Here is a 14,648-nt window from a genome sequence, read left to right as displayed (position 1 = left end):
GGCTTGACCCGTGTTCTCGCGCCCGAGCGGCTGTTACGTAACGGCGAGGCGCGCAGGGGGCTGGCGAGCGCGGGCGGTGGTCCAGCGCCAGGGCTTGCGCGCCCACCTGGAGGGCTGCGGGCCCGTCGTTCCCGGGCTTGGAGCCCTGTGCCTTTCTGTGTTGACTTGGTGCCGAGTTTGAAGGCAGAATACCGGCGACGCCACATACGCTCGCCGTTTTGTTTTTTCAAGGCAGCATGTGTAAGGGACAGATTTAGAAAAGCTCCAGAAAGCACAGGCCACCGTGAGCCGCGCCTGCCTGTCGGGGAGGGGGGAGAGTTACCGCAGATGCCCGAGCTCCCAGGACAGCTGCGTTCCTTTGTTATAAATTATGTAAATTTTCCTCTTGACCTCTTTGGTTTTTCCGTCTTGGGTCCCTTTCCTAGCAGTATTGAAAGACTTTTATGTGACATTGTTTCCGTATGTTGCTGAGGGCCTAAGACCCCCCCAATCCAGTTTTTTGCTCACTTTAAGGGGAGCCTTTTGGTCTCCATGTTAGTTCCATGATCATATAATCCTAGCACTTAGGGAGGTGGAGGCAAGAGGACTGCCTGAACCCCCCAGGAGTTCACAACCAGCCTGGGCAATTTGGCGAGACCTCATCTCTACAATAAAAAAATTAGCCGGGCGTGGTAGCGCGCGCCTGTAGTTCTGGCTACTTGGAAGGCTGAGGCAGAGGGCTCACCTGAGCCCAGCAGGTCTACGCTGGAGTGGCCGTGAGCGTGCCACTGTCCTCCAACCTGGGCGATGGAGTGAGACTCCAACTCAAAAAAAAAAAAAGAGCTACTACTAGACTTTGGTGCAGATGGTTTTTCTTTTTGAAGCAGATTCTCTGTCATCCAGGCTGGAGTGCAGTGGCACCCTCATGGCCACTGCAGCCTGGACCCGCTGGGCTCAGTGATCCCTCTGTCTCAGCCTTCCAAGTAGCTGGAACCACAGACACGTGCCACTGTGCCCAGCTAAGTTTTTGATGTATTGTATAGCCGAGGTCTCGCCAAGTTGCCCAGCCTGATTCAAACCCGTGGGTTTAGGCAGTCCTCTTGCCTCCGCCTCCCAAAGTGCTGGGATTACAGGTGTGAGCCACTGTGCCCGGCTGACCTTTGTGCAGATTTCATTTTTATTTTTTGAGTTGGAGTCTCACTCTATCACCCAGGCCGGAGGGTAGTGGCATGCTCCTGGCCACCACAACCTCAACCTGCTGGGCTCAGGTGGTCCTTCCGCCTCAGCCTTCCAAGTAGGTGGAACTACAGGCATGCACCACCATGCCCAGCTAATTTTTTGCATTATTGTAGAGATGAGGTCTCGCCAAGTTGCCCAGGCTGGTCTCGAACCCGTGGTCTCAGGCTCAGCCTGGGAGTGAAACTCCAACTCAAAAAAACTGTTTTTGATTTCCAAGTTATCTCTCTGAATTTATCTCTTACAGAAGGTTACCCTTTGGGGCCAGAGAAGTCATGTTCTTTTACATTTACAGGAAGTGATCTTGGCACAGGTGCAGAGTCCCAGGATACCCATCAAATGTAGACTCAAACCTAAATTAGACCTTGGACCACATTCCCAACTGGAAGTCATTTACACACAGACTGGAAAAAGGAATGTTACTTGAGCTGATCTGCCCCTTCTGCTGTGATTGGACACAATGTGGCAGCTGTGTCTGAGCAGAAGTTAATGTGGACAGGTCTCCTGGATGCAGGACACCCTTCTTAGAGACTCTAGTATTGTCTTTGCTCAGGACATTGGGACAGAATCCTTTCCTGGTAGATCTCACTGTAAATTTAGAAATGGGAACTAGACACTGCCTCACTAAGGACTTTTTGAGGCTGGCCATGATGGCTCACGCCTATAATCCCAACACTTTGGGAGGCCAAGGAGGGAGGATCACATGATGCCAAGAGTTCAAAACCAGCCTGGGAAACAAAGCAAGATTCTATTGCCATACTAAAAATAGAAAAACAAGGCCTTTTTTTTTTCTTGACTCAGGATCTTCCTCTGTCACCCAGACTGGAGTGCAGTGGCAAATTGCAAAGTGCTGGGAATACTGGAATGAGCCACCACGCCTAGCCCTTAAATAAAAAAGAGCATTCTCTTTCTCCCTCTCTCTCATTTACTTTCTAAGTAAACTGTGCTTGAAAAGATTTTTTAAAAACACAAAACTTTCAAAATGATGTTGATTTCAGGGTAAAACAGTTTTTCCTTTAGGAAATAAATAGCTGTGTTTACCAAACTATTTGATCTGCCCCAGGAGGGCTGATTTTCAAATTTCTAAACCTTTGCTGGCAATGATGTGCCACATTGTTCTTCATAGGTTTTTTTTCTTTATCGTTCTTTTAGCAAATATTGCATGTTCATCAGGGGAAAAAAACAGCAGACAAACATATCTCCCCTTGGAAAGTTTACATTCTAGTGTGGGTGGAAGACCCACAGTAACTAACACTCAACATAATAAAGAAGTGAATGTTGCTTGCGCTCTGTGGCTCAAGCCTGTCATCCCAGCGCTTTGGGGGCCTGGGGCAGGATTGCTTGAGCCCAGGCATTCTAGACTAGCCTGGGCAACACAGCAAGATCCCGTATCTACAAAACAATTTAAAAATTTGCCAGGCATAGTGGCATGCACCTGTAGTCCTTGGGAAGCTGAGGCAGAAGGATCGCCTCAGCCCAGGAGGTCGATGCTGTGGTGAGCTGTGATCGTACCACTGCACTCCAGCCTGGGGGACACAGTGAGACCTCAACACCACCCCCACCCCCCAAAGAGAAGTAAAAGTGTAGTGTGTCCACAGGTTAAGTGTCAGGGAAAGCAAATAGAGCCCAGTAAGAGGGTTGGATGTGTTCAGGCAGGGAAGAGATTATGGCTTATTTAGAGGGTCTGGCTGAGGGAGGTGAAAAGACCCTCAGGCAAGTGTGTCCTGATGGTGAGGGCATGGTGGGCGTGGAGTATAGTCAGGCACGGGAGGGGCTCCGCAGAGGTGAGGGTGAAATAGGGCCTTCCAGGCCATGGGAAGGCCTCTGACTTCTGTTCTTAGTGGATGGGAAGCCTCTGGTGGGTCCTGAGGGGGAGCTTCTTGGCTAACTCTGACTGTGGGTGAGAATAGGGGGGCCTGGGCTCTCAGGCTTTTTGTGGTAGACCTTGCAGATGGCTGTTGGGCTTCCACCATGGACCAGAGAGGAAGAGGGCCTAGTCTGTGCATCTGCTAAGTTGTACGCTCTTTTGGATGTGAAATACAAGACAGTGATTCCCTATTTTGCAGGAAGCTTGGGGAACGTGGGTGAGTTGATAGAATCAGGGTGAGGAAAACCTCTCACGGAGCCTGTGTGTTCTGCATTGTGTCTTCCAAAGGAAAACTGTGGAACAGAAATAGAACTCCAACACCTGTTGAGTAGCACTGCATGCTTACCACCTGCTTCCAAGGGAGTGGGCTTCTCCGTATCTCTTGGATGAATCTTAAGGTTTTCCAGGTGAAACACTCGTTTGGCTTCTTCCAGCATCTAAGGTTCTGAGACTGATTTGACTTTGTAACTTAAAAGTAGAGGCTAGTTACATTTTTTAAATGGTGAAGCCAAATTATTTTATTCTGATATTACAGGGTTTCTTCTAATTACAGTACATTTCATTTCAAGGGAGAGAAAGTATGATTTTTCATTCTCAAGGAAAGAGAATAGAAAACAAACATATGTTAAAATAAAGATGTAAAAGCCGAGACTGTATCAAGACTATGCCCTGCTGACAGCACCTCAGCAGCGTGAAATACTGTGCCTGTAAGTATGTCAGTTATTATGTGCCAATTATAAATAAAAGTTAACTCATAAAAAAGACTATGAACAGACAAGTCGTGCCTGAAAAAGAACCAAAGAGAATGAGAATGTCTAGAAACAAGAAACGTGGTCGTTAAAATTTGAAGACCCAGGAGACAGGTGAGGCAGCACAGGTGCTTAGTTGAGAAGAGGTGTGTGGTCTTCTAGGAGACCCCAGCACATGCCTCACACTAGCCTCGAGGGCTGGGGTAGCGAGAAGGGAGAGGAAGCAGTATTTGAAGACGTGAAGACAGTATTTTCCAGAATTCATGAACTATGTAAGACCCCGAGAAGTACAAGTGTCCAGAGTTGAAAAGGCATCCACAGCTAGACACATCATTGGAAATTTTCAGAACATCAAAGTAAAAAAAAAAAAACATCTTCACTGCAACCAGAGCAAAAAGACTGCTTTCAGGGGACACCCAGGGAACCGGGGACTAGCCACAGCAGGCCGGAGGCCGGGGAGGGTGGTGCCAGACCGATGTCTCTGCCTGTGGGCAGCAGTGCAAGAGCAAGTGTGACTAAACCTCGTCTGGGCCTAAGATCGGTGGCTGCTGTGCAGTCTTGCAGAGGTCAGTGCTGAAGGATGTGCTCTAGAGAGGTGGCAGCTGAGCTCAAAGGGTAGACATGGGATTCAGAAAGCAAAGGAAGCAAAGAAAGTGGCAGATACGTGGTGACATCCAGGTTGCCTTGTTGTCCTAATCACTGGTGATGTGATCTAAGGAAGGAAGAGACCGAGCGCTGGGCATGACGGAACCAGGAGTAGCAGAGCCTGTAGGCCTCGCTTGGTGTCATTAGGAGTGAGGTGGAGAACCCTGTGAACTGTAGACTCTACTGCAGCAAGTGTCAACATTAAGAGAGCTGCCATTTGAAGAATGGAAATAGCCCAGGCTTGGTGGCTTAGCCTGTCATCATAGCACTTTGGGAGGCTGAGGCAGCTGGGTTACCTGAGTTCGTGGGTTTGAGACCAGCCCGGGCAACTTGGCAAGACCGCGTCTCTACAATTGATCAAAAATTAGCCGGGCATGATAGCGTGCACCTGTAGTTCCGACTACATGGAAGGCTGAGGCGGAAGATTCACTGGAACCCAGCAGGTCGACGCTGGGGTGGCCGTGAGTATGCCGCTGCACTTCATCCTGGGCAACAGAGTGAGACTCCAATTAAAAAAAAAAATGGAAATAGATTCCCTGTCTTCCAAATAAATACCAGACACGAAGAAACATACTTCTAAAAAACTCAGTAGACGATGAAAAGGCTGAGGGAGGGGAAAGGAAACCGAGCAGAAAACAAAAGCCCCGAAATAGCGTGGGGGTGGGACACCTCCACTCAGCAGCAGTCACGGCAGCAGGAGGCAAGGGGACTTGCTGGCCAGAGGGAGAACACGAGGCATGTGATCTTTTCCCCTTTAATCTGGGTATTCGGTGTATAAGAGATGTAGCCAGAGCATAATGGCGTTGAATGGTTGAACCGTATGAAAGCTGCTGGGCTGTGGTCATCCCCACTGTAGCTACAGCAACCTCACACTTGATGCCCTTCAGGGTCAAAGAAATGGCAGGACCTAGACGGCTCACCGGCTTGCCACAGACTCAGAAGAAGTCAAGTGTCTGTCTGTGCCTCACCCCTCGCAGACCAAGGCACGTTCGCAAGAATCAGCAGTCTGAGCAGACACCTGAGAATATATATCAGAAGGGCCGTTCTGTGACTACACTGGGTAAAACTGAATCGATAACAGAAAGATCACAGACTGCTTTTCTGTTAGGAGATGAGGGTCTCACATAGTAAGACCTCCTGCCTCAGCCTCCCAGATATATGGGACTGCAGGACTACAGACACATGCCACCATGCTCAACTTTTTTTGTTTATCTGAAAGATACTTTTAAATGTTACATGTCAGTAAAGAAATCATATGGAAATTAGGAAATGTTGTAACTAAGCAATAATGAATGGCTCACATAACATGTAGGAGTCATTGACCTAAGGATACAATTTAAAACCTAGGATCGAAAACAATAGAATAAACACTAAGAAAGTAGAAGGAAGGACATATCAAAGTAAAAAACAGAAACAGATGATTTAAGAAAGAATCTGGCCAGGCATAGTGGCTCACTCCTGTTCCCGGCACTTTGGAAGGCTGAGGCAGGAGGATTGCTCGAGCCCTCGAGTTCTGGACCAACCTGGGCAACATAGTTGGGCCTCATCTCTATTCAAAAATTAAAATTAAATAATTGATTGAGGTATTCAGCAAAACACACAGGGGCGTATATGTGTAAGTGGCTAATAAAGTGGACAAATCCCTGGGAAGATTAACAAAAAGGTGACTCAAGTTTTATGATTTATAAAGAGCACACATCTACAAATACCAAATTTTTTAAAATGTAAGAATGTTATGAGTAGCCGGGCTCAGTGGCTCAGCCTGTAATCCTGCGCCTTTGGGAGGCTGAGTTGAGTGGATTGCCTGAGCCCACAGGTTCGAGACCCGCCTGGGCAACTTGGCGAGACCTCATCTCTACAATAAATCAAAAATCAGTTGGGCGTGGTAGCACGTGTCTGTAGTTCCAGCTACTTGGAAGGCTGAGGCGGAAGGATTGCCGGAGCCCAGCAGATCGAGGCTGCGATGCCCGGGAGCGGCCACTGCACTCCAGTCTGGGCGACAGAGTGAGACTCCAACTCAAAAAAAAAAAAAGAATGTTATGAGTAACTTTGCCAAGTAGTTGAAAACTTAGAATGAGCAATGTCCTAGAGAATGACCTACTAAAACTGACTCCGTAAGAAATACAAGATTGGAATCGATTTTGTCCTTCATCCAGAGAGCCTCAGACCCTGTAGACAGCTGGAAGGCTGCTCAGCTTCAGGGCTTGTAAACTGTGGCCTCAGACCAGACAAGAACATTCCAAAAGAGGATGGCAGCCATCCATTCTCATCATGACTATAGATCGAGTCTAGAAAGCTATTAAAATGATCATTATAATAAATTACTGTATTGGCACCAGGTAGGGGTGCCCTGGGAATGCAAGGATTGTTTGACAGAGAACATGTATGAATTACTAGCAGGTTAAAAGACTAAAAAAGTTTATAATCTCAGTAGGTACAAACACACAAAAAACTGATGAGATTCAACACCCTTCACAAAGCTCCCAAACACTTACCTAGGAGTAGAAAGGAACTCCTTTCATCTGTCAAAGGGTATCTACCAAAACCCATGTGGAGTATGACATGTAAGAAGCACTCCTTGGAGTATGGAAAACCGGCACAGGATAAGAAATAACTCTGGGGAGGCAGTGCTTTTTCTGTCCTTAGGGGTGAAATTGACATAAAAGTTCAAAAAAGCCAGTCGCAGTGGCTCACGCCTGTAGTCCCAGCACTTTGAGAGGCGGAGGCAAGAGGATTGCCTGATTCAGGGACTTGAGACCAACCTGGGTAACCTGGCAAGACCTCGTCTCTACAGTAAATCCAAAAATTAGGCTGGGCTCGGTGGCTTGGCCTGTCATCCCAGCACTTTGGGAGGCCGAGGCGAGTAGGTTGCCTGAGTCTGCGAGTTCAAGACTAGCTGAGCAACTTGGTGAGACCTCATCTCTACAGTAAATCAAAAATTAGCCAGGCATGGTAGCGTGTGCCTCTAGTTCTGGCTACTTGGAAGGGTGAGGCAGAAGGATCGCCAGAGCCTAGCAGGTTGATGCTAGGGCAGCCATGAGTGTGCTGCTACACTCTAGCCTGGGCAATGGAGTGAAACTCCAACTCAAAAAAAAAAATTAGCCGAGTGTGATGGCTCGAGCTTGTAGTTCCAGCTGCTTGGAGGGCTAAGGTGGAAGGATCATCTGAACCCAGCCGGTTGAGGCTGCGGTGGCCGGGAGCCTGCCACTGAACTCCAGCATGGGCAACAGTGAGACTCAACAAGACAAAAAAATTTAAATAAAACCCTAGAACACCACCAATACATCATAGAGTTCTTGAGTGTGGGCGAAGGGTATGTAGCTGTTCATTCCACCATTCTTAGGAACAAGGTTAGACAGCGGCAGGGACGGGTGTTGGCCACTGGGATGGCAGTGAGGGTGGGGAGCTAGCACTCAAGCAGAGGCTTCCAAGGTGCTGGCTTTGTGGGAAACCAGGTGCTGAGGTTGTGCCCTCTGCTGGGCTTGCTCTCAGAGTCATCCATGTGGCCCAAGACATCTCAAAGAGAGAATTGGCTTGCGGTGTTCTTGGCTGGTAGCATTCCAGGTAGCTGGCAGACACGTCACAGCCACTTCCTGATGAATTCGACTTCAGCCTGTACCCCCGAGAGGCCCCAGGGATAAGGCTCCCAGAAACTTGAGCTGCTGTTGAGAAATCAGAAATGCATGGGACAGACACCAAGTGGGACCAGCAGGTACAGCCAGCATGAGACTCTGGCCTGTGAAGACCTCAGCTTCTGGACTTAGCACTCACAGACTCTGAGGCCGGAATGTTTGATGTGATTAAAGAATTAAAAGACAGCCGGGCTCGGTGGCTCAGCCTGTCATCTCAGCACTTTGGGAGGCCAAGGCGAGTGGATTGTCTGAGCCTGCAGGTTCAAGACCAGCCCGGGCAGCTTGACTAGACCTCATCTCTACAATAAGTAAATAAATAAATAGCAGGCATGGTAGTGTGCACCTGTGGTTCTGGCTACTTGGAAGGCTGAGGCAGAAGGATCGCCTGAGCCCAGCGGGTCGATGCTGGGGTGGCCGTGAGTGTGTCGCTGCACTCCAGCCTGGGCGACAGAATGTGACTCCAATTCAAAAAACAAAAAGTAAAAAGAGGTTCGAGCTAACAGGATGTAGAGGCTAGAAAGAAGGTCAAGAAGACAGAAGAACCTGCCTCCCCAAAGCTAAGAAAGGCACAAAAAACAGCCATGGAATGAGAATGTGAGTCGGTACAGAGAAATATTCGGGAGGAGATACGAGGTCTTAAAATTAAGAAAATGAGGCCGGGCTCGGTGGCTCAGCCTGTAATCCCAGCACTTTGGGAGGCCGAGGTGAGTGGATTACCCGAGCCTGCGGGTTCGAGACCCGCCTGGGCAGCTTGGCAAGATCTCATCTCTACAACTAATCAAAAACTAGCTGGGCGTGCCTGGAGTTCCAGCTACTCGGAAGGCTGAGGCGGAAGGATCGCCGGAGCCCAGCAGGTGGAGGCTGCGGTGGCCGGGAGCGGCCACTGCACTCCAGTCTGGGTGACGGAGTGAGACTCCAACTCAGAAAAAAAAAAAAGAAAATGAAAGCAAGTATAATTTCAAAAGAAGATTTGAGAAATGAAAGGGAAAATCTCAGAACAAATTGGCAGGTGGAAAATGGGTGTTCCAGGGTCTAAACAGGAGAGTACAGAAAGAAAACAGAGAAGAGAATCACCGAGAATCGAGGAAAGCGAGCCATCAGGATGTCCCTGAGCAGGCGAGAGGGTGGACAAACCCTGTGCACCCATGGTGGAATACTGCTCAGCACTGAAAAGAGCAAAGCTGTCCAGCAGGGAAAGGGGGGAAGTACCTTAAGCGCACAAGCGCGTCCGAAAACCGCGCTGTGGGGTTGGGGTGCGTGACGTTCTGGGAGAGGTGAGCTGTGGCGAGGTGACGAGGGAAGGCTGCGGAGGTGAGCATGGGGGTCTCAGGGCCGCCAACGGCTCTGGGTGGTCCTGTGACCGATGTGTGTCATTGCATGTTTGTCCAGACCCGTGGAGCGTGTGCCTGCAAGCGTGACCCTTGATGTGAACTGTGAGCTTTGGGCGAGCGTGACATACTGGCATGGGCCGTGGGTCGGAGCAGCTGCACCCCAGGGGCTGGATGGTGGGGTGTCTGGGCCGCGTGAGGGCTGGGCACTCCCTGCCTTCCACTCGGTGTTGTGAACCTAAAATGGCTCTGCAGAATAGGGTCTATTCAGATGTTTTTTCAGGCCAGGTGCGGGCTCAGCCTGTCATCCCAGCACTTGGGGAGGCCGAGGCGAGAGGCATGCCCAAGCCCGGTGGGTTTGAGACCAGCCTGGGCAACTTGGTGAGACCTCGTCTCTACAATGAATCACACACACAAAAATGTTTTTAATTCAAGGAAACATTCAACATTAACTAGAGGACGTGGGTTTGAGTTAAACATTTAACTCAAACTAGAAGACGTGGGCTCCTGGGTAGAAGGGGCTCGTGGACCCCCTGCACAGGGTGGGGCTGTCTCCCTCCCAGGAACCTCGTGTGGTATCTTGGGAGACCATAGGGGACGGCGGAGGCTGCGGCAGCCTGGCTAGCGCCTCCCCTGGGGAGACTCACACTCAGGCATGAGGGTCTCTCAGCTCTCTTCAGGGAGACGCGAGGGATTTGCCTTACTGACATGTGGAGCACAATGGAGAAAGAACCCCGTGGTGTGTGCCTCGCCTTAGGGAAAGGCGTGGGCCGGGGCCGGAGGCCGGGGAGCCCCAGCCTCATCCAGCCCAGTCACCGCGGTCAGGCTGCCCCAGAGAGGACGCGTAAAGAACACACCGAGCAGCACCAGTGGAGGCGGGACTGAGGCGGCGATCCACGGAGGGAGCTTGCTTAGTGCAGACCCCGGAGGCGAGGCGGCGGGCATGGCAGTGGGCACTCCTGCCCAGGACGGGGGCGGACAGGCGACAGTGCACCTGTCCTCCGCTCCTCTGAGGAGGCAGGCGTGGTTCGAGGAGGGATGGGGGTGTCCACCAGCGCTCCCTGGAGAAGTGTGAGAGCTGCCAGCCTAGGACGCGGGCTTTCGAGAAGGAGATGCCTTCGGAGAAGCAGACGGATCCCACCGGAGAGCGGAGCTCAGGAAGGCAGAAGCGACCCTCAGGGAGGCGTGGGCGGGCTGCGAGGCCGAGGAGGGCGCGTCTGGACAGGCGTGTCCCGGACGGGTCCTGGTGAGCGCTGGCTCAGGACGAAGAGCAGGTTGGGCCTGAGCGGAGCGCCGGGGGAATCTGAGGAGGCAGGACCAGGGAGGGGGAGCTGAAGTCTGTTAGACCAGCACAAGAGCAGACACGTTTGGATAGTAGAACAACACAGACTGTGGCGGCCAGTTCAAGGAGGACAGGAGCTGTGCACTCCCAGCACCTGGGGAGGCCCAGGCAGGAGGATTGTGTGAGTCCAGGGCTTCAGCACCAGCCTGGGCAACATAGCAAGTCCTCGTTTCTACAAAAAACTAAAAAATTAGCCAGGCATGGTGGCACGCGCCTGTGGTCCCAGCTCCTTGGGAGGTTGAGGTGGAAAGATCTCCCAAGCCCAGGAGGGTGAGACTGCAGTGACTGTGAACCTAGCACTGCCCTCCAGCCTGGGCCACTGAGTGATACTCCAACTCAAAAAATAAAATAGTGGCTTCACCCTCTCAGCAGTTTTTCTAATGTTTTTTAATTTATTTTTTTATTTGTATTTATTAATTTTTTGAGTTGGAGTCTCACTCCATCGCCCAGACTGGAGTGCAGTGGCCACTCCTGCCCACCTCAGTCTCGACCTGCTGGGCTTCGGCGATCCTTCCGCCTCAACTTCCCAAGTAGCTGGGACTACAGGCGCACGTTACTATGCCCAGCTAATTTTTTAAATTTTTTTGTAGAGATGAGGTCTTGCCAAGTTGCCCAGGCAGGTCTTGAACCCGCAGGCTCAGGCAGTCCACTCGCCTCGGCCTCCCAAGGTGTGGGATGACAGGCTGAGCCACCGAGCCTGGCCTTGTTCTTTTTTTGTTGTTGTTTTTTTTTTGAGTTGGAGTCTCACTCTGTCGCCCAGACTGGAGTGCAGTGGCCACTTCTGCCCACCTCAGCCTCGACCTGCTGGGCTCCAGTGATCCTTCCACCTCATCCTTCCAAGTAGCTGGAATTACAGGCATGCACTACCATGCCCGGCTGATTTTTTGATTTATTGTAGAGATGAGGTCTTGCTGCCCAGGCGGGTCTCGAACCCGTGAACTCAGGCAATCCACTCACCTCAGCCTCCCAAAGGCGCGGGATTGCAGGCTGAGCCACCGAGCCCGGCTTGGCCTTGTTCTTAAATTTAAAGAGTTTGCTTTACTGTCATCCAGTAAAGAACTGTTTGTTTAAATTATCAAGTAAAGTCACTTTTGTTGAAAAGCAGCACAGGTCGTGTGATCCCATTTGAATGTTGCTGCCTGTATCTGGGCACAGGTATTGGAATGGTAAGCTTCTGACGGAAACAAAGGCAAGGCTTTGGCTCTTGCGTTTGGAGGTTTTTTTCCACTAGTTTTTGTACTTCTATACTTTATTTAAATTATTTGCAAAGAGCATGTGCCAGTTTTGCAAAATCAAAGAAGTAAATTTGCTTTCAAAATACAAAGAGCAGGAACAACGAGATCTGGTCAGTTCTGTGCTGGGCGTGGGAGGGGGGACGGTTGTCTTTCTGCTCCTGGGTGTTGTTGAAGCCTCACCCCCAAAAAGAGAGTCCAGACGTTTACATACTGTGTTAATAAAAGTAGTGACTAGCTCACAGCTGTAATCCCAGCACTTTGGGAGCCGAGGCAAGAGGATTGCCTGAGCCCAGAGGTTCAAGACCAGCCTGTGCAACCTGACAAGACCTCGTCTCTACAATAAATCAAAAAATGAGCCGGACGTGGTGGTGTGCACCTGTGGTACCTGCTACTTGGAAGGCTGAGGTGGAAGGATCGCCTGAGCCCACGGCTGCGGTGGCCGTGAGTGTTCCACTGCACTCCAGGCTGGGCGACAGAGTGAGACTCTGACCCAAAAAAAAAAAAAAAAAAAAAGAAAGTAGAAAGAACTGAAGTGATCAGCCTGAACATTGCCCTTGGACAGGCAGGACGGGCCGAGTCTGAGGGAGGCCCGCAGCCCCCCACGCTGTGCAACTCCAGGGCAGTTACTAAGGTCTCTGAGCTGCTGGATGGCCCATTCACCATGAGGTTCTGGTGAGGGGCTCCTACATGCCGGCCTGCCACAGCCTCTGAGAGCCAGTTAGCTGCTGTCAGAGAACATGGCGAACACCAATGACCCGGGAGCCCAGAGCTGCCCTCATGGCCGCCCTGGCGGAGGAGACTGGTGCTGCTATTCCTTCTCTGACACGCTGTCCTGCGCGCCAGAGGCTGTTGCCCTCCTGGTCGTGTCCTGTGACCAGGCGAAGAGTGCCCCCCGTGCAGTGCATCAGGGAAGCACGGTCCTGCCAACAGGTAGGGCCTTATTGGGTTTGGCCGAGGGCCTTGGGTGCAGCACCTGGGGTGGCCTCTGTCCGCCTTGTCTTCGCTGGGGGAGAGACAGGGTCCATGTGCCCTGCACAGCGAGGTCGGTGTCTAGAGCTGGGCTTCAGCAGGAAAGCGCCTGGGCTTCCTCCAGTCATGTGGTGGTCTGCCTGTGGCCATGAGGGCACCCTGTGCTCACTGGCATCACGGTGGAGGGGCGTCAAGTCTGATGAGGAGTCTTTAGTGTTTGAGAGGACAGCCAGCATCTCAGGGCCTCAGGGGAGATGGTGTGGAGTGAGGAGTCCGTGAGGGAGTTTCATGGAGGAAAAGCGCTGTGAACCTTAGGTGGGGGAAGGGAGTGGAGCGGGCGGGTTGAGAAGCTGGGAGGGCCCAGGGATGGAAGGCCGGGCCGGGGCAGCGGGCCCCACAGCTCCAGCTGGCTCCTAAGGTCTTGGGGGCGCGGTGCCTCCACCGTCAGTGACGTGCCCTGGGGACAGAGGATGCAGGATGAGCCTCCCAGAGCCTGGCCCCTCCCTGGCCCCCCGTGCCGTGGGTGGTTCACCAAGGCCCGCTTGTGAAGCGCCTTCTGCTGTCTGGTGGGCCCGCCACACGGTCCACCTGGCTCTGAACGCCTCAAGCTCCCTTGTCCCCGGGCCACTGTCTTGGTGCTGGGTGGCTGTCCGCGTGGCTTTGTGAGCCAGAAACTTGTCATTCTTGACAGGTCTCCCTTCCATACCCCCAGAGGCTATCAGTCCTTCCTCCCCATCTGGTGACAGGTCTGTCCCTACCTGCCCCCATGCCAGGCCACCTTCCATGTTTTCTGACCCTGCACTTGACCTCCTCACCGTCACGCAAAACAACCCATGCAGTGGCCTCTCCAGCCCTGGCCTAGAGCTCACAGGTTGCCTGTAAGAACTTGTCATGTGGGTGACTAGGACTCAGGTCTTATTCCGTACCCACCTGCGTGGTCTCCAGGAGCCCAGCATTCTGAAAAACTGGGCCAAAAACACCAGGGCTGTGGAAAAAGGAGTTAAGGGCCAGGCATGGGAGCCCACCCTCCGGCCTCTGCTTGGCAGCAGTCAGGCAGGCCCAGAGGATCGCCAGGGTTTGGCTCGAGGAGCCTGCTGTCCTCCAAGCAAAAGCCTCTGTCGGGACATTGCTCTCCGTGTCCTGTGTGCCTGGGGACGCCGTCCCCACCGTGGCCAGCATGCATACCCCGGGACCCGCTGGCACCTGCCCTCTCAGCACCTTCCCCTTTGGGCAGGTTCCCCTTTGGGCACCTTCCCCTTTGGGCAGGTCGACTCTGCCCGCTCTGAGTGGCTGTCGGGGTTGCTGCTGACTGTCTTGCTCTCTCCCCCCTCACCCAGTGAAGATCGTGATCCGGGGTGACAGGAACACGGGCAAGACGGCGCTGTGGCACCGGCTGCAGGGCAGGAAGTTTGTGGAGGAGTACATCCCCACTCAGGAGATCCAGGTCACCAGCATCCACTGGAGCTACAAGAGTGAGTCCCCGGCAGCCCAGGGCCCTCGCGGAGCGCCGATGCCCGGGCCGGCTGCGCTCAGCGAGCCGTCTGGGGTCTCCCCTGCTGTGGGACGTAGATTCGGGCTGAGTCTCAGGCTGTGGCTGTGGAGGCCGCAGGAGGTCCCTGGTCGGCACACAAGGAGGCCCGCGGGCAAGCCTGGGCATGGTGCTTCC

General features: G+C 52.3%; 1 protein-coding gene across 1 annotated transcript in view; it reads left to right on the top strand.

Annotated features, from left to right (window-relative positions):
- Window positions 1–14,648, top strand: part of LOC103249286 (RAB, member RAS oncogene family like 6) — a gene marked incomplete at its 3' end in the record, with an annotated part of 35,406 nt that overhangs the window by 11,005 nt on the left and 9,753 nt on the right. The window contains exon 4 of the mRNA XM_021707491.1: window positions 14,320–14,454. Coding sequence (XP_021563166.1) covers window positions 14,320–14,454 — 135 coding nt within the window. The remainder of the gene's footprint in view (window positions 1–14,319; window positions 14,455–14,648) is intronic.

This window comes from Carlito syrichta, unplaced genomic scaffold (genome assembly GCF_000164805.1).
Source record: "Carlito syrichta isolate Samal-C Ts95f unplaced genomic scaffold, Tarsius_syrichta-2.0.1 Scaffold118224, whole genome shotgun sequence".
Lineage (NCBI taxonomy): Eukaryota > Metazoa > Chordata > Mammalia > Primates > Tarsiidae > Carlito > Carlito syrichta.
Note: the sequence above shows the minus strand (reverse complement) of the source record. Positions and strands in the feature narration are given on the sequence as shown.